The sequence below is a fragment of the Plecotus auritus genome (genome assembly GCF_963455305.1).
Source record: "Plecotus auritus genome assembly, chromosome: 7".
Taxonomy (NCBI): domain Eukaryota; kingdom Metazoa; phylum Chordata; class Mammalia; order Chiroptera; family Vespertilionidae; genus Plecotus; species Plecotus auritus.
The window spans coordinates 25,970,439-25,994,279 of record NC_137774.1 but is presented as its reverse complement, the minus strand read 5'-3'; the positions used below and the strand labels follow the sequence as shown (position 1 = coordinate 25,994,279).

General features: G+C 47.4%; 1 protein-coding gene across 1 annotated transcript in view; it reads left to right on the top strand.

Annotated features, from left to right (window-relative positions):
* LPO (lactoperoxidase) overlaps positions 1-23,841 on the top strand; it is a gene marked incomplete at its 5' end in the record, with an annotated part of 35,334 nt that overhangs the window by 2,303 nt on the left and 9,190 nt on the right. Inside the window, 6 exons of the mRNA XM_080682102.1 lie at positions 15,227-15,387; positions 16,725-16,839; positions 17,898-18,114; positions 18,862-19,068; positions 20,306-20,630; positions 22,067-22,227. Coding sequence (XP_080538228.1) covers positions 15,227-15,387; positions 16,725-16,839; positions 17,898-18,114; positions 18,862-19,068; positions 20,306-20,630; positions 22,067-22,227 — 1,186 coding nt within the window. The remainder of the gene's footprint in view (positions 1-15,226; positions 15,388-16,724; positions 16,840-17,897; positions 18,115-18,861; positions 19,069-20,305; positions 20,631-22,066; positions 22,228-23,841) is intronic.

The following is a 23,841-nucleotide window of genomic DNA, read 5'->3' as shown; positions in this document are numbered from 1 at the left end:
AACCACATGAACATTTGTGGAATCTTCTCCCAGCTCTCCAAGGACCACCAATCACAACCTTGTTCCAGGGTACCATGAGTTCTTGCCTAGATGATTTCAACAGGTTCCTACCTGACCTCTCGTTATCCAGTCTTGTCTCCATTCAACTCTTCTCCATACTGAAACCAAAGTAACCTTTCTAAGGCAATTATCTGATGAGACTTAAAACCTCTTTGCCAGTTAAGGGACAGGCACGTGATCTAATTTAGGCCAGTGAGAGAAGAGTTGCCAGGATTTCTGGGAAAGATATTGTTTCTCTTCTATGAAATTCTCTGCTTTCCTCTGAATGTGGTTGTGTACCATCTTGCCTCCAGAGGAAACTTGAAGTAGAAAGGATGTCGTGGGAAATCCTACGATGCATAGAAAGTTCCACTAGGGTAGTAGTTTCCCAAACTGCCTGCATGTCAGACTCACCCAGGAGATTTATTTAGATTCTCCAATGCCAGAGATTTGAATTCTTAATTGAGACGCAGGGCCTGAAAACCTGTATTTTTTATAAGCTTTCCACTGATTCTGTGGTTTGGGAACCATTGAGTCAGAGACTTCCTAAATTTATTTCAAACTCTGAGCTTCCTTTTCTGAAGAATCTGACAAATATAAATCAGGATGGAGCAAAGCCAGGTTGGCCATGATTGTCCCACTATATTTACATTGTAAATAGCACAGGGTCAAAACACGCCCCTGCTATTTAGGAGTCCTAGATTTACACTCACTCCCTTTCCTGGGAAATTGCAGAACAGACTTCCATTGTGCTCTCAAAACAGCTCAGTTAATGATTTATTAAGCTCCACCCAAAAGAGGAACTTCTACATTAGGTTTCTTAGAGAATATTTCAAAAGACAAAAATAACAAGAACATCTAGGATTGTGTGACACATTGAAAATATCCCTTGCCCTAGCTAGTTTGGATCAGTGGATAGAGCATCAGCCTGCAGACCTAAGAGTCCCAGGTTCGATTCTGGTCAAGGGTACTGTGAGGTCTGGGGCTGGGAAAGCATGAACTTTACAAACTTTGCTTTCTAGCCTGCTTTAGCCTGCTTGAATAATGAGGAAAATAAACTTAAGCTGTCTGACCTTGTAGGCCAGAGACTAGATATGCCCATAATTTCAATGCCATGCCAGGTGCATTTTTTAATTGGATGGAACTGTGTTGTTTTCAAGGCCAGCAGCGAGATAACCACTAAGTGCACATAGGGCTGGCTCTTTAATAGAAAGGGAAGTTCTGCTTGTAGCCTTGCTTAGAATTTGAATTCATTTTCTCTAAGCCCACCGGTGAAGCCCACCGGTGAATAAAGTGTGACTCCCCCGGCCTGTGCTCTCGGACCGTGGGACCTCACCCGAGAGCTTTCAATAAACGCGATTTTTCGCTTTTAACCTGCTTGTCTTGGTCAACTTATTGGTTTCGGTCGGATTAAGTCTTACATCTCTGATTAAACCTTACAGGTACATACCTCGGTTGCAGGCTCCTTCCCAGCCCCAGTCCTGGTTGGGACTCGTGCAGGAGGTAACCAATCGATGTGTTTCTCACACATCAATATTTCTCTCTGTCTTTCCCTTTCTCTTCCACTCTCTCAAAAAATCAATGGAAAAATATCCTCGGGTCATGATTAAATAAATAAATAAATAAATAAATAAATAAAAATCCCACCAACAGGAGTGATCCAAACTGAGCGTGTGAGAACCATGATCTCTTGCTCCAGATGCAGAATCACAGAATGGTTTGAGCAATTTCTGTTTTCCTACCTGCCCATCATCAGTATCCTCTCTTGTGACCGAGCCGCATATGAAAGGGTTCATGGAGACTGGCAGGAGCCTGGTCCTAGAAGTTGGGGCTGGAGGGAGGGGCTGGACTTCCACCCCTGCAAGGGTTAGGAGAAGGGCTTGTCAAATCGGTAAGATATAAAATCCAGTGAGGACCATGATGGGTTACAGCTGGTGGCCTGAAAAGAAGCAAGCATTAGGGAATGCCTGTAAGATGTGCCCTGACAGGTGTCCTGGCAGGTGGTCACAGGCCAGGGGAAAGAAAATAGGCACGTGTATAGGTAGGCTAAATCTGGGCAATCTGACCACATTCTCATCCCTCCAGTGTTATCTCAACACACAGGGTGTTCTCTATCAACATAAGCACAGCGTGTCCTTTCTGCCTGATATTCTTCCTTCCCTCCCTACAACCCCTGCTTGAGCTCACTGTCCTTCATACACTCCTCAAACACCCCTTGCTCAGAGCAGCTTCCTCCACCCTTGACTGTGTTAGCCCCTCACCTTATGACCTCAGGGCATATGTACCCTATTTCCTGGCATTCAGTTTGTAGCTATACCATTAAAAGTGTGACTTAAAAAAATTGCCTACTCTAACTCCATGAAGGCAGAAATAATGTCTGTCTTGAGTCCCAAGGCATCCCCAGAACTTATGTGCCCAGCACATGGTAGGCACTTGCTCAAGAAATGAACAATTATCTTTTTATATCTTTCTTCCCCAGTAACCAGTGAACCTAAAAGAACCAGATTCAATTTATCTTTGTATCCTGGATAACCCAAGCAATGACTCAATACATAATTATCAAACTCAACCTATTAGGAGTAGCAGTGCCCCGGGCACTGGGCTGGGATTCAGGGGAAAATTCCTCCTCCTCCTTTCTGTGAAATGCAAGCCGGCGATGAGGACATGCGATTGAAGCAGTTTCTTTCTTAGTTTCAGTTTTTTACCTCCTCAGAATTGTAACTAGAGATTCAGATGAGGCCTAAACACGATGTCTCAAGAACGAGCTCCTGCTGAAGTAGCTGCTCCCCTCCCATGACTGAGAACTCAGCCCGATAATCATCTGTTACACGTGCACCACGCTCTCTGTGTCTGGTGCATGGTTTCGGGTGGCCCTCACAGCAGCTGCCCTACAGGCTGGCGCTGTGTTCCTTCTGCCAGAGGAGGAAGCTGGGTCTCCGAGGCTAGTGATTGTCGGGGGTTGCACAGCCTCTGGACAGGGCTGTCAGGACCCAGAGAGATCTTCCGACCTTGCTCTGAGCCCACTGTCCTAGACTCATGCTGCGGGAGCTGCCTGGACACCCCTGGGGGCCGAGTAGCCCAGAGAACAGAGCACAGACTCGGTGTGGCCCGCATTCCTCGGGGTGTCCATTTTAGCTTGATGTGAAGTAAACTTAAAATTTGTATATAAAAACAAATGCAGGTAAGTTCTGGAGTAAGACACAAAAGGGTGCCTTTTTTAGTTAAAATGTGAGATCTCGAACGTTTAGTTGATAATAATGTAACAATGTTGGTTCATTATTTGTGAGAAATGTACCACAGTGATCAGATGACAATGATAATAATCGTGGAAACTAGGTGTGGGTATATGGGCACTCTATACCATTTTCCCAATAATTCTGTAAACCTAAGACTGTTCTGAAATAAAAACTTAATTTTAAAAATTGTGAGCTATCAAAGAAATTGTATTTCCCTCCAGGGGTTTCTGGTCAGAGGTACAGGTACCCCTACTAGAGGTATGTCAGAAGCAATGCATAAAAAAGCATTGCCTACCCGCTATTGTTTGCAGAAGGACAGTCTACAGCATTTTGCAAAGCTTGCATTTCTTAAGAGAAGAACAAAAAAGTAGGATGGTAAGGATATTTTCACTCCTCTCCCACGGCCACTGTCCCCTTCTTAGCACTGTGAGAAGAGAGAGGGGCAAATAACCAATTAGCCCTCCCCACCTGAGTGGAAGGGATTCTATTACCACAAAGTATGCCTCACCCTATTCCAGCCTCCACCACAATCTTCCAGAGCATGTTATTCTTGCACACCCCCAAATCATCTGGGTGGAAACCCAGGAAGAAGTAGTGAAAACTCAGCCATTTACAGTAAGTCCCAGAGGACACACCCTGGCACCCAATGGACACCACCCATTAGTGTTGGGATAGTCAGCCGGGGAGTGGGGTGCCTCCTCAGGGATATCCATTCAGGACTACAGCCTCCATCCACCACAGAGACCGAACGGTAGAACTTCATGAGACTGGGGCGCATGGATTCTGTTGCTTCTGAAAGATTCTTTAGCCATCTGGGAAACAGGTGTTGACGTTCCACCTTAAGGTTCAATAGGTGGTTCAAGCTGCTGTTTCTCCCAACTGTAAAGGGACCAAGACTCAGATGTTCTTCATAATCTCTTGACTGTCTGTTTCTGCGCAGCTTAGGATGGGCAGTAGGGCTCTGAAGTTGGGGAAAATAAAAGAGAGAGGAGAATAATCCAGAAATTCTAGCTACACTTAAACACAGTATTGTAATCAGGTTAGGGTATGGTTTCCAGAAACAGCTTGAGAACTGACAATCAAGAACTTGGATTTGAATGACTAAATTAAGCCAAGTTAAATTTACATCAGTGTCATCATCTTTATCATCAAAACAAATATTATTGATTGCCCAATATAATTTAGAGCTCTTAATGAATTTATTGGGCAACAGGAAAGGTACATCAAGAGATAATAAACAGGAAAAGCAAAGAAGAGGAAAAGAAAACCAGTGTACAATGCTCTCTAAGGCTTGACAGTTAGAAAGAGCTGGGGTAGAGGATTGATGTGTGATGGAAGACATAGGAGGGTAGGCAGGATAAAACCTTCGCTAAAACTTGAGATATGTCCTGTGGGTAGTGGGGAGCACAGTGGTGGAAACTTTAGTGTAGAGGAGACATGGGGTAGGGAGAGGTGGTGGCAGGGAGACCAGTGAGAAGGGTGTGGCACTGGAGCAAAACTGAGATGATTTAGGGCAGACAACTATGTGGGAAGGCAAGGAAGTGACAGATGCACAAGATTTATGAAGGACAAATTGATAGGAATTGGTGTTTGAGATGTGAGATGGGAGGAAGGAAGAAGAGAAAAAAGAAGAGTGAAGGCACCCAAGATGACTCTCTGGTTTCAGGCCAGAGTGACTGAGAGAATAATCATATTCCCAGCAGAATTTTTCTTCTCCTCTCTCAACAAGATTCCTCTCATTCTTTTGTTTTGGTTGTCCCTCAACATTAAAGAAAACCCCATCCCAGCTGGTCCTAAAAGTGAATATATAGGATTCTGATTCCCTTTTTGTGTAAAGAGAACCGAGGATATGTGATTTGTACAAGATTGTACAACAGGGCAGAAGCAGACTGGTGCTAAGACCTAGATCTGATGGTTCACAACATAATCCTAAACCGCAGATCTTAAGGGAACCCCACAATTACTTAGTGGAGCCACTTATTTTTACCGATAAGAAAGCTGAGGTCTGCAAATGAAGAGTGACTTCCTCAAGGTCACATGGCCAGTGAGTAGCAAGCTCAGACTAGAACCTGGCTTTCTGAATCCTAATCTAGCCTCCTTGCATTTTCACTATTGCTTGGTATTTTATCTGTGTGCATGCATGTGCACAGGCATACTTCCTTTAAAAAAATTTTTTTTATTGATTTAAAAGAGGAAGAGAAAGGGAGAGGGAGAAAGAAACATCAATGATGTGAATCATTGACCAGCTGCCTCCTGCACCCCTCTCACTGGGGATTGAGCCTGCGACCTGGGCATGTGCCCTGACCGGGAATCGAACTGTGACCTCCTAGTTCATAGGTCGACACTCAACCATTGAGCCACGCCGGCTGGGCCACATGTGCTTTCTTGAGCAACAGAGGACAATATTGGAATGATATTTTCTCTGTGGATTTACTACAAAACATATCTCATCAGACTCCTCACATAATAAAATCCTTAAAATCCTGGCTTTATTTGTGACTTGTATGATAGTTGGCTTATCTTCCATCTCAATCCTGACCATCTCTGGATTTCTTTTTGGTCAGATTATGTTGGCTGAGCTCTGAGATCTGTCACTTTTCCCAGCCCTATCCCTACATTACCCTGATAAGTCAGGAAAGATCTGGCACCTTTTTCACATGAGGTGAACTTATCAAATTTCTTCACTTGTAAGCCAATTGGGAAGAAAAAGGATTGGGAGTAAGAAAAGGTAGAAGCAGGAAGCACATAATTGTAGGTGCTCAGTGAATATCTAAGAGGGAGATTAAAAAAAAAAGAAGAAGATACAGAACACTGATGGGAAATGGAAGAATGGCCTTGATTGAAAAAAGGATTTTTGATTAATGAAGAGAAGAAAGGGACAGAATTCTGCTCACTCCACCAGAGTGGTTCTTGGGAATTCCCTCTGACCACTCCACCAGGGGGTTCCTGGGGAGGCCCTGAACAAGACCCAGCCCTTCAGTTTCCAGCATTCTGTGGCTAATTGAAAAAACTCATTGATTCTAGACCTGATGTTATGCCAGTCTCAGAAGCTGCCAAACATCCAGTCACTCCTCCCCCTAAAAATACTTAGAGAAGACAACAGAGCCTTTTTCTGTCTGTTGAAGGAGACACACAAAGCATCCCAGACGTTTTTCTCTTCCCCAAATCCCTCCTCAATCTGAAGGGAACTGCCTAGCAATGTTCCCATCCTTCCCAAGGGCCTGTGTTGCCCAGGGTCACCATTCACATAAAATTTGTCATCTCCAACACCCCTCTGGAGGCCTGGATGGCTTATGTCAGAGCACCTAGGTTCCTCCCTTCTCTGGGATAGAGCAAATGGATGAGTCCCAGAAAGAATTAACATTGGCATATGGAGCCATGGTGGGGACAATAAGTCTACTTGTTTGGTGTTCTGGGGAATGAACAAGAGGAAATACACTTTAGCCAGGAAAGAAAAAAAATAACCTGTCAAGTTGTGAATGACAGCCAAGTCCGGGGGAGTTGGGATGTCAGACAGATGAGGAAGGCACTGGCTAGGCTCCCAAGGAAGATGGCACCTGAAACGATGGGGATGGTTGGCAGGCCATGGCCCAGTGTGAGAGCTACGATCACCTCATATAAACAGAGTGATCACTTTGTCACTGACAGTGAGTGTCCCATTGATCAACCAAAGGTTTCATGTGCAGTATGCAGAATTCTACTTCTGGAAGGGCCTAGAAGAAAACCAACCATGTCCAAGGTAAGCCTCATTTATAAACTGTGAATTCCTAGAAAGTGAATGTGTGTGTGCATGTGTTTGTGTGTGTGCATGTGTTTGTGTGTGTGTGTGTGTGTGTGTGCGCGCGCGTGTGTGTGTTGCCACGTACCAGGGATGGACTTCATTTTCATTGGGTACTTCCTGCTGCTGTGCTGCTGCTGCTGCTGCTATTACTAACATTTCTTGAAATCTCTGTGCTGATAGATGAGAAGCTATTGGCTGTTTTAGTTGTTTACTGGACTTTCTGTCTTCCAGTCTCCACTTCTCAGGCTAATTTGCCACTTCCTAATGGGGAGACATCTAACTGTACTAAACATATTTAACTAGATTGAGGTAAGTCCATTAACACATGTCAACACATGTCAGCAAAGATCTGAAAATACAAATCAGCCATAGGACAATTACATGTCCACTGTGACTGCTTCCGGGTATGTTTTATGCTCAAAACAAAGGATGGACTATACCGATCTGGTGCTGATACGTCCCTGCCCATTACAAAAAAGGATAAACCTAGGACATATTATATCTTATCATAACATGATTGAGACCAAGAGACAGTTAGACCTGCATTTAGCTGTTACCCGACTCCAGTATCTCACTGTACATTGCACATAGGAAAGCAGTATTATCCTGTAGGATCTTCCAGAATGAAGTTCCTTCTTGAAATCCTTCAGAACCAACTAGCTCAAGATCCATATAAAGACACAGCTTCATTAACCTGAAAGGGAGAGCCTTGAGAAGCATGCTTCAAAATTTAGGGAATGGTAAAAGAAAAACAATGCTTGGCCAAGGAGTGGAAATGTCTTTCAAAGAAAACAAGAAGATCCTGAAGTCCCTCACTCACCTTTCTGGGCCAGCTGCCTCTTTCTGAAATGCCCAGCTCATTTGTCTGGATTCATCACAAGAAAGCAGCTTTTAACTACATTCCATCAGCTGGAGAAAGAAGATAGCACTTTTTGGAAGATAAACACAAGGATTTGGTTTTGGGTTGATGAATTCCTGACAGTACTCCAGAGATTTTCAACCTAAAGTGCAATTTCATAAAGAGGCTTATGTTTTAAATTGTCTGCTTGTAAAATAAACTTTCATGAAATTTTGTTTTCTTGGACCCTTGCTGTTTCCTTCCTATGGATCTAATGAACTTGACATTTCAAAGTCATTGAGGTAGAGGAAGTCTATAACATTATACTTGATCTTTAAATCAATAAGCTCCTGGATATTGGTGTTTTTTTAATGGGCCACCCTATGGCAGGCATGAAGTCATAGAACCATCAAAATCGTCTAAACCAGTGGTCGGCAAACTCATTAGTCAACAGAGCCAAATATCAACAGTACAACGATTGAAATTTCTTTTGAGAGCCAAATTTTTTAAACTTAAACTTCTTCTAACGTCACTTCTTCAAAATAGACTCGCCCAGGCCGTGGTATTTTGTGGAAGAGTCACACTCAAGGGGCCAAAGAGCCGCATGTGGCTCGAGAGCCGCAGTTTGCCGACTATGGGTCTAAACCAACCATCAATTTTGCAACTAGAGAATATGAGGCATCAGAAGGTGAGGTGACTTGCCCAGAGTCATGCAGTGACAGAGGCAGAGACTTAACCACTGCCCTGACGTCAAGTCCAGGACTCTTCTCACCACTCTTGTGGCCAAAAAGCAGCAGTATTTTAAAACTTTGAACCCCAAAAGAAAAAGTCAACATTTCCTCATCACTTTAAAACGAAAAGATGAATCTATTGGCCTCCACAATGGATTGGATGAAAGGCAAGGAAAGGATCAAATGGCAGGGACTAAGTGAATGCGAAGAGAGCCATTTATTTGTTTCTAGTTTTAAGAGTGATTCAGGTCTCATTAAGGGCTTACAAGGGACAGCCTGCTCGAAGTTTGAAGTTTTGCCTTCCATGACTGCATCAGGGCCGTGTGCTTAACCTGGAAAATGGAAAGAAGAGGATCTACTTCACTAAGGGCCAGTGATATTGCATCAGCCAATCCCTGCTATTCTGGATCTCATGCATCTGCCTGGAGTCACGGGGTGTTTCCTGCTGAACCTGAGCCTCTCCTCCAAACCACATCAGCCCCTCAAAATATTTCCTTCTGGGCCTTTCCCAGAAATAAATTCTTGGTAGCAGTTATAAAAGACCAGTTCCTTTAAGCAGAGCAACTCCCCTGGCTTCAGGAGACCAAAGCATTTAGCAGGTAAGAATCATTCACTTTAATTTTTCCTAGTTTCTGCAAAGTTGATGATGACATTTCCTAAAGGCTTCTCAGAAAGCTTGGTATGGGATTTGGACTTGTTGGGCATTTTGTGGTCTCAGATTTGGCAGCCACTATGGTAGGCCATCCCTGTTTTATGTACGGGAGAATGTGATTATATCCATTGTGGGGCAAGGACACGTGTTCAGGGCACACAGAAAGTTGGGGGCGGGGGGGGGAGAATAATAACAGAATGATGTTCTATGTGGTATTTTTGAGACTGGTGTGATATCATATGAAAAATTTGCAGTGTTTCAAAGGGTTTCGTAAGCCAAGGCTGTCAGATCTTCATCTTGTTTCCAGTATCTCATGTCTACAGCAGATTTGAACATCTAGTTAGCCTTGAATGTCTAGTCCCAGGTGTCTTCAATGCCCTCTGGACAGCTGGCTCTCAACCAAGTGTATGAATTGCAGCAATATTAGATAGGTTTAATTTGGGGGAGGATGAAGCAGTTGAATCACATTGTTTTTTATGTGGTTAGGTGGCTGAGATAAAGGGTTGTTTCTGCTATAGACGGCTTGAAAACAGCTATCTCCACTCCATTCTCCTCCTGATCCTGGAGCTGCTCAAAAGATCAAATGGAACATTCTTGGGGGTGTTTGGGGTGTTCATTGGTTTTCCTACTGACTCACCCACCACCCTCAACAGAGCTCTCACCATTCATGAAAAAGAATCCCACTGACTCCTTCCTTTCTCAGGTCTTCCTACAGCCTCCTTGGTAATTTCTCAGCAAGTGTGAGAGCCAGACTCTGGAAGGCCTTAGTTTTCAGAGTGTGATCTGTAGGCCAGCAGCATCGGCACCACCTGGGAGCTTGTTAGAAGTACAAACTCTTGGGCCCCTCTAGGACCCCAAATCAGAATCTGCATTGAACATGATCCCCAGGTGATTAATAGGCTCATCAAAGTGTGAGAAGCCTGCTAAGGGCAGTCACCACCCTCTTCCACTGCACCATCCAGGTGCTGAACTTTTCTGCTCTAGGAATTTCTTTCATTCAGCATGGACCCAACACCTATTAAGTACTGACACTAGGCTTGGGTGCTTGAGAAACAAATAAATAAGACATATCTCTTGAGGAGCTCATGCCTGATAGGGGAAACAGACATGAAAACAGTGATATGTGAGCTGGGTAAAAAAATATATATATATTTATATATATATTAGAATATTTATATATACTAGAGGCCTGGTGCATAGATTTGTGCACCGGTGGGGTCCCTCGGGGTGGCCTGCAGGGATCAGCCAAAACGGGCAGTCCAACGCTGCCTGCCACTCCTGCCTGCTGCTCCTGCTCATCCCAGCCCCGCTGCGCCTGCTGCCTCTGCTCAGTAGGCTTGCTGCTGCTCTGCTGTGGTCTCCGGGCTGCGGCGGCCAGCCATCGGTCAGTTGAGTGGCGCTCCCACTATGGGAGTGCACTGACCATCAGGGGGCAGCTCCTGCATTGAGCATTTGCCCCCTGGTGGTCAGTGAGTGTCATAGCTACCAGTTGAGCAGTTGAGCAGTGGCTTAGGCTTTTATATATATTTCTATATAAACTAGAGGCCCAATGCACGAAAATTCCCTGCGGCCGCCAGCAGGCACCTGGGACCCAGGCTGCTTCCTTCCTCTGGCCACCAGCAGGCACCCAGGACCCGGGCTGCTTCCCTCTGGCCCCAGCTTTGTCAGGAAGGACGTCCGGTCTAATTAGCATATTACCCTTGTAGATGATACCTTTTACTCCAAAACCATTCTCTTTGTTTGGCTGAAAAGGTAGGTTTCTGCTGGCTCAGTGGTCTCCTTGAGTCACAAAGAGGACTCTGGTTCTTCTTGGGCCCATAAAGTTATAAGGACAGGAACCCATCAAGGGGTCAAATCCGTTGAGAACTCCTCTTAGAAAAAACCAAAAACAAATTGCCAGGGAGAATCTTGGCCAGAGTTATTTGTTCTTATCTTGTCTTTTTTTCTAGAGTTAGCTTATAACAAGACAAAAATTATTAGGGGGACCATAAAGGGCATAAGGAAAGATTGAGGGAGTGTGAGAGAGGCTGAAATTACCAGTTCTTTTCTGGTCCGGCCTAATCAAGGGGCTATTATCTAGACAGTGTCTGGAAGACTGCCTGGGTGGTCTCTCAGGCAAAGCTCCTGAACTATAATTTCTCTTTGGGAGCTTCAAGCAGGTATGGAGGGGACAGCCTATCTGAGAATATTCTCCTTGACGTGTTTCTGGAGTCCACCAGTGAACACACACTGAGGGGAAAATTATGCCCTCTTGTGCAAGCAGAGGGCCTGCCAAGAATGTAGTCTAAACACGTGATCATTCCATCCGCATATGGACACCTCCCTAGGTTGGCACTAGAATCTCCTCCAAAGATGTTTAAGGTCTATTCCACCAAACCTAACGAACACTCTAAGCCCCTAAGCCCCCATCAGCAAACAAAGATGTACAGGTTTTAGCCTGATGATTCAGGTCCCAAGTTAAAGCTCATCATGAAAGGAGCTGGAATCTCTCCAGGCCACCTGGGACACAGCTATGGGCTCAGAGGAGTCTGAGCATTGCCACAACTTTCATTCCTGTGTTCCCATCAAATTGGCTTTTTGAGGGAGGTGAAGCCCCTGCCAGTTCAGAGGGGAATTGCTGAGTGTCTGCTTCTAGAGCACACTTCCCCAGTGCTGGGCCAGAGGATAGCCTGCAAGGAGAAATACATCCTGAGGGAAAAGAGGGAGGGAACCCACAGACATGTTCCAGGTTTGGTAACAGCATTTCTCTTTGAGACAGGTAGGTGGCAAGACAGGTACAGGATCTCAGTCACTGGCTGTCAGGACGCAATAAAAAGTCCTGGATCACTTGGTCCAACCCTCCTCACTTGGCAGGTCAGGGGCCCAGAGATATTAAATTAAGTAACCTGCCCAGTGTCATAGAGCTACTTAGGGCAAATGCAAAACTACAACTCAGGATCTCCAGACCCCAAAGCCTGAGTTCTTTCCCTCCCACTGCCTCATTCTAGTACCTAGCATGGGCCTGCACATATGGTAGATGCTGTTACTATAGCTCCCCCTTCTCTGTTCCAGTGTTAGGGTGTCTGGTGTCCCTGGGGCTTCTCTGCTTTACCAGCCCCTTTCGGGGGCTTTACAAGGCTCACACCATGATCTGTATCTTGTTTCAGTGATGCGGGCCCTTCTCTGTGTCCCAGGCCTCCTAGCTTCCCTGACCTTGCTCCACGCTGCAAGTGGTAAGTGCCTCCCTGTATTGTTTTCCTGGGGCTACTGCAGCAAAGGACCACAAACTAGTTGGCTTAAGACAACGGAAAGTTATTTTCCGACAGTTTAGGAGGTTAGAAATCCAAAATCAAGGTGCCAGCAGGATGCTCCTCTGTAGACTCCAGAGCAGCAATTTTCAGCTGGTGTGCCGCAAGAATTTTTAAAACATGCAATACCATACTATTTAGGGCACTGACCTCTTTTCCCTTAGATTGTCAAATTAAAAAAATGACAATGGTCAACACAACAATAGTGGTCAAGTGTGAATGCCCTGTCTTGAACCATAAATATATAGGTCATATCATAGAGTTGCATCTTATTGGTCACATCACATAAGGTTGCTTCTGATTGGTTAATTATTGGTACCAGAAATCCTTCTATACAGGTATAGGCATCCTGATTTTTTTATTATTATTACTAGTGGCTCGGTGCACGGATTCGTGCACATTGAAAGGAAATTAATTAGAAGAAATATTTTAATACTAGAGGCCCCATGCACAAAACTCATGCATGGGTGGGATCCCTAGGCCTGGTCAGCAATCAGGGCCTATTGGGCCGTCTCACCCAGTCCCAATCAGGGCTGGGCCGGTCGGGGCCTGCAGGCTGCTGGCCAGGGCCTGCCCGATGAGGGGAGGTTGGCTGGCCAGGGGACGTTGGCTGTGGGAGTGCACTGACTACCAGGGGGCAGCTCCTGCATTGAGTGTCTGCCCTCGGGTGGTCAGTGCATGTCATAGTGACTAGTCGTTCCAGTCATTCCAGTCATTTAGGCTTTTATATATATATAGATTGCTATTCGCCCTTTCTCTATAATAGAAGTGTCAACCAAATTCACGAATGACAATGACAGATCGAAACACACGCATGCAACTGGCACCAGCAAGAGCTTTATATGTATTTTGTATGCACGAGTCAACATTTATTTTTAAATTGCCAGTGCGCATCATGTGTATTGGCTGGCTGGCTGGCTGGTCGATTGGATGGACGGACAGATGGACAGTCACTTAGCCTTTTATATATATAGATTGATTTCACAGAGGAAGGAAGAGGGAGAGAAAGATAGAAAGTTTCCTAATCTTGATCTTCTGCTTGCTCAGATTTGAGCGGGTGGGGGGAAGAGGATGAGAAAGAGGGACAGAGCAGAGGGCATCTCCAAGGAGTGGCATCTGATACCCTGTTGCTTGTTTCTTCCCCTCCAAGCACAGGCCACCAGGACTGCTACCATATCTCATGTTGTGAGTCAGGTCAAGGTCCAAGTCAACAAGGCCTTCCTGGATTCCCGGACCAGGTATTTGAGATACAAAGAGGAAGGTTTCCATGGTGGCAGGGGAGGGAAACGCCTAGTATTTCAGCAACTATCTCCAAATGAAAATTCTCTCTCCCTCCTTAATGTCAATCCTCTTATAGCCCCAGGCTGGGGATAGAATAAAAGCCACAAAGTCAGTGTTTATCACCTCCCATGCAAGTCATGCATAGGATGACCAGCCCTGCTTTAGAACTTGTCCTCATTCATTAGTTCTTGGACTTGGGGGCCTCATGGAGATGTAAAGAATCACATTTAAACAGCTTGTTACACAAGCACATCAACAATCCGGTAATCATGACTGGTGATGGAATGAAGGCATCAACAAAGCAATGGTTGCTACTGCAGGTACAGGAGTCAGGGAAGCCGGATGGATGGAGGATGAGAAGGAGCCAGCCCTGTGGAGAGGCACAGGGATAGCATTCCAGAGACTGGAATAGCAAAGGCAAAGGTCCTGGGGCAGGAAAGAGGTTAGGGCTCCTTTTTATCAGGGTTGGGGCAGGCTGGAAGGGGATAGGCCTGGTGATTAGAGCCCAGTTATCACAGTCCCTATGCTTGCCCCACATGCCCACATAACCCCTCAGGCTGAGACCCCGTATCCCCTCACACTTGAAATAGAGTTAATAGTGACAGGCCAGGTGTTACAGCCAGTGAATTGTGCCCCTAAAGCAGTGTTGTCTTTTGTGTGTATTCGAGCCTCTTCCAATATTGCAGATGACCTCAAAGAACCCCTTCATCTCATGCATGAGGAAACTGAGGCACAGGGAAGGGGAGAGTGTTCTCATGGAGGGACTTTTCGGACACCACCTTGCCTCGGTCATCTCTGTATCATCACAAACTTCTTAGTAAAAGGGTTTGGGCTTCTCATTTTACACCTGGGAAATTAAGGAATAAAAAGGCTTAACATCTGGCCCAAGAAATGGCCAGCAAGAGGCTGGGTGCTAGGCCCACATCTAAACAAACTCCACCCCAACTCTAGGGCCAAAGGGGATTAAGAATGCTTTCATGGGCATGCCATTTCTAGAATTCTCAGCCCACAAGGCACAGTGAGATGCTAGGTCCATGTCTGGGGTCCTCAGTCTGAATCTGTATGTCCTGAGACTCAGGTGTTTTTAAGATTCCCCAATCGATTCTGCCACAGTCAGCACAGCTGCAACCCTCTGGTTCTAATCCAGACAGCACTCAGTCCATCTGCCGTTCCTCTCAGAGCCAGACCTGACGAAGCTTAAAGGCACACGGCAGCTTCCTCCTCCCAGAACAGCTTTTCCAGAGGCATCAGATGAGAACTGAGCAAAGATCCTGAAAGCACACCCGCCGTGGCCTCCCCATACACACACCACCTCACGCCCCTTCTACAGGTCAGAGCCCAGGGGGCTCGGTCATGACTCCCCCCTTGCTCTTCACTGTAGACTGAAGACTTCCATGAGCAATAAGGCAGCCACTACCCAACAGCTCTCAGAGTACCTCAAGCATGCCAAGGGCCGGACGCGCACAGCCATCCGCAACGGGCAGGTGTGGGAGGAGTCCTTAAAGAGACTGAGGCCGAAAGCGACCTTAACCAATGTCACAGGTACGGAAAACCCACGAGCCCGCTGATGGCAGGAAGGGGTCATCTCCTCTCAGGAGAGAGCAGAAGACACCAAAAGTTGCGTTCCTTCTGAAGAGCCATTCCTCAGAGAAGCACCCCTGTCTCTCCCTTCTCAGAACTGCAGAGTAAGGAGGGGCTCAGAGGGCAGAGAGGCCGACGCTCTTTTTTGGCCGAGAAAGGAACTCAAAGCCCAGCAAGGCCACATGTCAACTCCAAATGGGGGGACATTCGTGCTCTTGGTATACATCTATGAGGCCTCTATCCAGAGGAAGTACTAAAGTCAGTAAACACGGGCTCCCTGTTCCAAACCCCAGTGTCACCACTTTCCGCCTGTGAAGGGGACATTGAAGCCGCCTGTGTCTGGGGTATTCACAGGAGATGAGATTTCCAACCCGCTCTGGGTAACGTGGAGCTGGAACAATGAGCTGATGGATTGATCATGAGTTCCTCCTCCGCCATCCCCTACCCAATGTCACAGCTCGTGGAGAGTCATGCAGGAAGGGGTTAGGTTCTGACATCCAGTGAGGACAGATACATGGCCTAGGACTTGGGCAAATCCCAAAGTTCCCCAAGAAGGAAACCGGGACAAGATAAGGAGAAATAGGGAGCCCTTTGGACTCTGAGACTCAAAGGTGCTGGGGGTTGAACCCCGGTCTCCACAAACTTTCACAGCTGGTCCCCCTGAAGAAGCTCCTTGGGCCAGATTTCCTCGTCCGTCTTTCATTGTAGTTGCTGGGAGGGACCACAGGCTGCATGAGAAGGTGGGCTCTCTCTCCATTCTGTGCCCGCATGGAGGCCGCTGATGCCCACCCCCACCCCCACTATGTTACTTCTTCCAAGACCACAGTGCCTCTCACTCACCTGTTCCTCCCCAACATCTTTCCTATCTAGATTCCTGCTTGCTCGCTACTGTAGATGTCAGAGAAGCTTTAGAAGAAAAGCAATCTTATCAAACCAGCTCATACTAACTTGTGCTTAACTTCTCGGGGGGTATTTCTATTCTAAAAGAAAGATCTTCAATTCAACTGACCTTGCAAAGAATTACTAACAATTCTGGGGACTTGCACAGTTACTATCTGTGTGGCCTTAGGCAAGTCTCTGAGCACTATGGTCTCAGTTTCTTCTCTGTAAAATGGGAATTTAAATTCTTACCTAATGAATTGTCAGGATTAGGTGAGAAACCACCTCAGGAATGCTTGCTTAGAACATAGAATGTATTCCAAAAGGTGTAAGTTCACCCCTGGTTTCCCTTTCCTGCCTCCCCCAGTGCCTCTGAGGGGAGAAAGAACTCAGCCCCTGGGGTGTCCCTTCTGTTTCAGACCCAGGCCTGGACTTGACTGCACTCTCCTGGGAGGTGGGCTGTGGGGCCCCTGTTCCTGAAGTGATATGCGACAACAGCCCCTACCGCACCCTTACAGGAGACTGCAATAACAGGTGAGTGGGCCTGGGTAGCTGTGGGGGACATGCCCTCGCTACCACCACAGCCAGCCCACCTGCCTTACCCAGCCCACCTGTCTTACCCTGCCCACCTGCCCTACCCTGCCCACCTGTCTTATCCAGCCCATCTGCCTTACCCTGCCCATCTGCCTTACCCAGCCCACCTGCCTTACCCTGCCCATCTGCCTTACCCAGCTCACCTGCCTTACCCTGCCCACCTGTCTTACCCAGCCCACCTGCCTTACCCTGCCCATCTGCCTTACTCTGCCCATCTGCCTTACCCTGCCCATCTGCCTTACCCTGCCCATCTGCCTTACCCAGCCCACCTGCCTTACCCTGCCCATCTGCCTTACCCAGCCCACCTGCCTTACCCTGCCCATCTGCCTTACCCAGCCCACCTGCCTTACCCTGCCCATCTGCCTTACCCAGCTCACCTGCCTTACCCTGCCCACCTGTCTTACCCAGCCCACCTGCCTTACCCTGCCCATCTGCCTTACTCTGCCCATCTGCCTTACCCTGCCCATCTGCCTTACCCTGCCCATCTGCCTTACTCAGCCCACCTGCCTTACCCTGCCCACCTGTCTTACCCAGCCCACCTGCCTTACCCTGCCCATCTGCCTTACCCTGCCCATCTGCCTTACCCAGCCCACCTGCCTTACCCTGCCCATCTGCCTTACCCAGCCCACCTGCCTTACCCAGCTCACCTGCCTTACCCTGCCCACCTGCCTTACCCAGCCCACCTGCCTTACCCTGCCCATCTGCCTTACCCTGCCCATCTGCCTTCTCCAGCCCACCTGCCCTGCCCAGCCAGGGGCTTTGCCCCTTGGGCATTCCAGGCCCAGCCACTGCCGTACCCTCCTAAACTTGGTGCGCCACTGGAATCTGTTCTGTTGGAACCCTCTCCCAACACCCATCTTCTAAAGAGACTACCTGATCCCACTGGAGGCAGCACCTTTCCCCAGGGCATAGGAGCCTGCAGGGGGTAGGGGTAGTTCAGAAACCCCCCACCCCCGTTTGAGAGGCGCCTCCTCCGCACCCCCTTTCCCTCGGCGGAGGCTCCCGGTCCTTATTCCTGAGTGGTTTGCGAGAAGCAAACCCCGGAGTGGACTGGCCGCGGCTGAGGGCGGGTCCTGCGGTTTTAGGAGGAACCCCGCGCTGGGCGCTGCCAACAGGGCACTGGCGCGCTGGTTGCCGGCGGAGTACGAGGACGGGCTCTCCCTGCCCTTCGGGTGGACGCCGGGGAAGACCCGGAACGGCTTCCGGATCCCGCTGGTGAGGCCCCAGCAGGAGGGTGAAGGATGGGAGTCAGAGGGGAGGAGATGCACTCCCCACCCATAAAACAAGGAAGAAGAAATAGGTAGGACAGAGGGTGCGCGGTGGGGCCACAGCAGGAGAGATGGACTTGAGGGCTGGCTGCCTGGCGATGTTCCTCAACATGCCACGAGAGGGCAGCAGAGCTCAGAGCCCGGAGCCTAGCCATGTGGCTGTCACATCCCAGTTGCCCACGGGCCAGATACCCTGGGGTGTCCTAGGCAGATGGCCTCCCTACCCCATCCTGCTTATGCTTTCCCTGCCCCAGCCCCCGGAGTGCATCAGCTGTTGTTTGCCTGGAGGTTTTCTCCCTTGGCCTCATCTGAGTTGGCAGCCCCTCCCCGGAGCCCCTCCCTCTCCTCCTCCCAGACACCTGGCAGCTCTGGGACACTTCACAGGCAGCCCGCCTTTGTTTTCCTTCTCCCTAGTGGAAAGGGCAGTAGATTTGCAAGCCATCAAGTCATACAGGCCTGTGTTTAACCCCATCCCTGTCCCTTTGTAGCTGACCTTGGAGAATTGACCTCACCTCTCTAGGACCCAGTTTCATCTACAAAATGGGGTAATGCACATACCTCACAAGCTTGTCATGAGGATTAAATAAGCGTACATTATTTAATCGTAGGAACTAAAATAAAAACTGCAGTTGAATCTGAACCCTCAAAGCACTTTTTCCTCCAACCCTCCCTTCCCTCCTTTCCTCTCCCGCAGGCCCGTGAGGTATCCAACCAGATTGCCAGCTACCTGAATGAGGAGGATGTTCTGGACCAAAACACATCCCTGCTCGTCATGCAGTGGGGTCAAATTGTGGACCACGACCTGGATTTTGCCCCCGACACTGAGCTGGGGAGCAGCGAGTACTCCAAAGCGCAATGTGACAAGTACTGTCTCCAGGGAGACAACTGCTTCCCCATCGTGGTAGGCCTTGCAGCTGCGCGTCCCTGACAAGCCCTTGCCTTCCAGATTGGCCCGTCATTTCCGGCCCATCAACCAGGCTCTCTAAGTAGATTTTAAATGTTGATTTGACAGCTTCCTGGTCCTCACATGTCCATTCATTCACTCATCCATTTATTCAGTAAATAGACATTAATCATTTACTTCGTGCCAAGCTTGCACTATGTGCTGGAGATTCAGAGGTGAATAAGACACTGTCCCTTCCCTCAAGGAAAAAGGGCCCGTGTGGGAAATGGACAAGTAGCCTCTAATGGTACAATCAGGAAGCTCTGGGAGGGCTGTCTACATCTCCAACCAGCAGCATCGGCACCACACAGGGACACAGGAGAAATGTAAAATCTCAAACCTCATCCCAGGCATGGGGAAACAGAACCTACAATTGACCAGGACCCCCAGGAGATTCATTTTATACACGGTAAAGTTTGTGGGACTCTGCTGTAGTAAGTCATCTTGAGGTTCAGGAAGGCTACTCCCCAAAAGAGCCAAAACTTGATGGGTGAATCAGAAATTGTGGGGATTTCCAGCAGGAAGGGAGAGGAACAATGCCCCTTTTCTTCTTATTCATGGATTTTAGGGTTAGAGAGTGGTTTTCTCACTCAAACAACAAACAAATCAAGGCTATGTGGTATGATGTAAAGAACCTGAGCTGTGGAGTGAGGCCAATCTGGATCTGAATCTCACATCTTTCTCTTCAAGTTTGTAAGTTTTGGGGCAAGGTACTTAACCTTTCTGAGCCTCCGTTTTCTCACCTGTAAATGGGCCTGAATTAGCTACCTTACGGGGTTTAATGAAAACCAAAAATAGAAAGCATGCAAAATGCCTAGCACATGGTAGTTACAAAATTCATACATGGTAGCTGTTGTTGGTAGCAATGATTGACAAACGTGTTCCTATCTCATGCCCTGCTTCCCTGTCCAGGGATCTTAGGACTCTCTCCACCAAAAATGTGAAGCCCTGTCTCTGAAAGGTTGAATGATTCCCCTCAGCCCTTTTACACAACAGGATGTAATGAACTTCAGGGTTGTGGGCCCAGGATGTGTAAGCATCAGCAGGAGGTGTCTAGAGTCAATGTCTGATACTCAGGTCCCAGGAGGACACCATCAGCATCTTTGCCAGCTTCATCCAGATCTGCCCAGGACAGAGGTTGCCCGAGCCAGCTGTAGCACCTCTGCCCCATCTCTCACCCCCAATCTCTCCGCAGCTCCCGCACGATGACCCCAAGGTGAGGACTCAAGGGAAGTGCATGCCTTTCTTCCGAGCGGGGTTTGTCTGCCCGACTCCGCCTTACCAGACCCTGGCCCGAGAGCAGATCAACGCTCTGACCTCCTTCCTGGACGCCAGCTTAGTGTATGGCCCCGAGCCCAGCCTGGCCAGCCGCCTCCGCAACCTCAGCAGCCCCCTGGGCCTCATGGCTGTCAACCAGGAGGTCTGGGACCACGGGCTGCCCTACTTGCCCTTTGACAACAAGAAGCCAAGCCCCTGTGAGTTCATCAACACCACTGCCCGCGTGCCCTGCTTTCTGACGGGTGAGTCTAGGATGGAAAGAGAGGGGCCCCAGGACAAGGGGAGGGAGAGCAGAGGGAGGCCAGAGAAACCTCAGGAGGACTCTAGGCAGCTTTTCCATGGCTTCTTCTCCTCATCTTCTGGAAAAATGCACACCACGCCACCACTGCCTCCGGCACTCGTCCAGGACTGGCAGATGGGCCCAGATGAATACAAAATCTAAGAACATGTGTTCACTGTAAGAAAAAAAAATGAAGGGAGTCCAGAAAAGCATAAAGAAAATAAGAAAATCAACAAAACTCAACCATCTGCAGAAAATCATTGTTAACATTTTAATGCCTATCTGTCTGTTTTTTTTCTATTATAGATATAGTTCTACATCATTTTACATAATCAGTGTCATACAGTAATGCTCTATAACCTGGTGTCTGCACTTAATATTTCATCTTAAATATTCTTCTGCAACATGATTTTTAATGGCTGCCTGGTAGTCCATGACATATCACCATAATTTATTTTACCAACCTTACTTGGAGACAGTTAAGTCATTTCTAGTTTTTCTGTGATTTTTACTGTTGTTGTTTTAGGTACTGAACATCCTTGTTGATGAATTTTTGTGCTCATTTGAATAATTTTATTAAGATAACTTCCTAGAGGAGGAAGTTCTAGATTAAGAGGAATGTATATTTTTACGGTGTTTTATAAGCTTGGCACAAAGCCCGCACTTCATATAGCCTGTGCACACCAAAGCCCCCCAATTCTGTTCATTCAGGGACTCATGCCCTCCTGGTCCTCTCTGTCTTTGGCTTCTGGAGGCCTTCCCTTTGCCAAAACTTCACTCTTCCAGGACAAACCCCCTGCCCACCCTGGCATGGCAGAGATTTCTTCGTAGATCTCTTAGATTCTGTGTCCACACGTATCGCCTATCAATCCAGACACAAAACCAAGCCCCTTCCTATTTTCCAGAAAAATACCCACTAAGACCAAGCATTTGTGAATTCAACAGACTTTCCTGATGATTGGAGGACACACAGAGAAGTCCCCTTGTGAAACATCTGGTCTTTTACCATTTACCTGACCCCCATCCTGTTCCTCCTTCCCTCTCTCCCTCTTGATAGCCCCTATCCCCACATTCTTCTTCCTTTACCACACAGAGGAGTTCAGCTCTACCCAGGCTCCTGCCCTCAAACCTGCATTCTAAAACCTTCAAAGTTGCTTCACACAGTAAAAAGCACCGCCCCCCTTTTAGTCACACCTAAAAAGTGTGTGTGTGTGTGTGGAGCCAAGATTCAACCCTATGGATCCCCACCCTGCCCTCTATCTGACTTCCCTTAAGTTAACTACAAGCAGGGGCTTAGGAGAGGGTCCCTGGGGGCACCATCATTTATGTTTTTGTGCAGGTTACTGGGTGCTGGGGCTGCTCAGGGGGAACCCACTTTCCTGCCTTCTGGGCTTTCAGGAGATTCCCGAGCCTCGGAGCATGTCCTGCTGGCTACTTCCCACACCCTCTTTCTCCGAGAGCACAACCGGCTGGCCAGGGAGCTGAAGAGACTCAATCCTCACTGGGATGGAGAGAAGCTCTACCAGGAAGCCCGGAAAATCCTGGGGGCCTTTGTGCAGGTACAGAGTCCCAGCACCTTCCTCACAGGCCCTCCTGGCTCTTCCCTCTACTCACTGCCACACTCAGGCTACCTCCTCTGTTTTTCCACCTCCATTTCCCCATCTTCTCTTCCGTTGCTTCTTGCCAATTGTCTCCATCTTCGAAGTCCTCCCTTTTGTTTCTTCAACTTCTCTTCCCCAAAATGAATCTCCGGATCTAGAGTATTCAACAGAGTCACTCATATGTTGGCCCTCAGTATGCTCTGTGCTGGTGCCTACAGGGCACTGGAGGTTCCATTGCTCCTGGAGTTGGTACATAGCAGTTATCTTGGTTCTTTATTTGGATTATCTTTTTTTTCAATTCTCTGCACCTAAGCCACATGTCATAGGCATAGTCATTGTTCTTGTTGACTGGCTGGTTGACTAACTAGAAAAGACTTAGAAAGCTTGATATGTTGATATTAATCATGTACATATTTTCTTTTTTTTTTTTTAAATATATTTTATTGATATTTTATAGAGAGGAAGGGAGAGGGATAGAGAGCTAGAAACATCGATGAGAGAGAAACATCGATCAGCTGCCTCCTGCACACCTCCCGCTGGGGATGTGCCCGCAACCAATGTACGTGCCCTTGACCGGAATCGAACCCGGGACCCTTCAGTCCGCAGGCCGACGCTCTATCCACTGAGCCAAACCGGTTTCGGCTGTACATATTTTCAAAATAAAAATTTTGAAATAATTGTTGATTCTCAAGAAGTTGTAAAAAAAAAAAATGTACATGCACCCAGCCTCCCCCAATGCCAAGATTATGTATAACTATGGTACAATATCAAAAGCAGGGAGTTAACATTGATACAAACCATAGCATTTATTCAGATCTTACCAGTTATAAGTAAAATCATGCATGTATGTGTGTGTGGGTGTGTGTAGCTCCATGCAATTTTATCACATATGTCGGTTCATGTAACCACCACCACAATAAAGATGCTTAACTCCACCCTAACCACAAAACTCCCTTATGATAACCTTAACAGTCACATCCACCCTCCCCTTGCCATACCCCTAACCCTTGGCAACCACTAATCCATTCTCCATCGCCACAGTTACGTTATTTCATGAATGTTACATGAATGAAACCATGCAGTATGAATCCTTTTGAGACTGGCTTTTTACATTTAGTATAATTTCCTTGAGGTTCATCCTGCTGAAGATATTTATAGGAAATTATCCAAAGAATAAAAACTATCTACCTAAACATTATCCGAGTTTAGGCTTGTGTTAGTTTATGCAGGCTGCCAGGAATTTATTTTTTCACAGTTCTGGAAGCTGGAGAATCAAGGTGTTAGCAGGCTTGGTTTCTCATGAGGCCTCTTTCCTTGGCTTGCAAGATGGCTGCCTTTCCTCTGTGCCCTCATAGGGTCTTTCCTCTGAGCATGCACCAACCTGATGTCTCTCCCTCTTCTTATAAGGACACTGCTCCTATTGGTTTAGGGCTCCACCCTTATGACCTCATTTAACCTTAATTACCTCTTTACAGGCCCAATCTCCGAACACAGTAGGGGGTCAGAGCTTCAATGTGTGAATTTCAGGGGGACACAATTTCATCCATAGTAAGGCTTTTTGGACAACAAGAA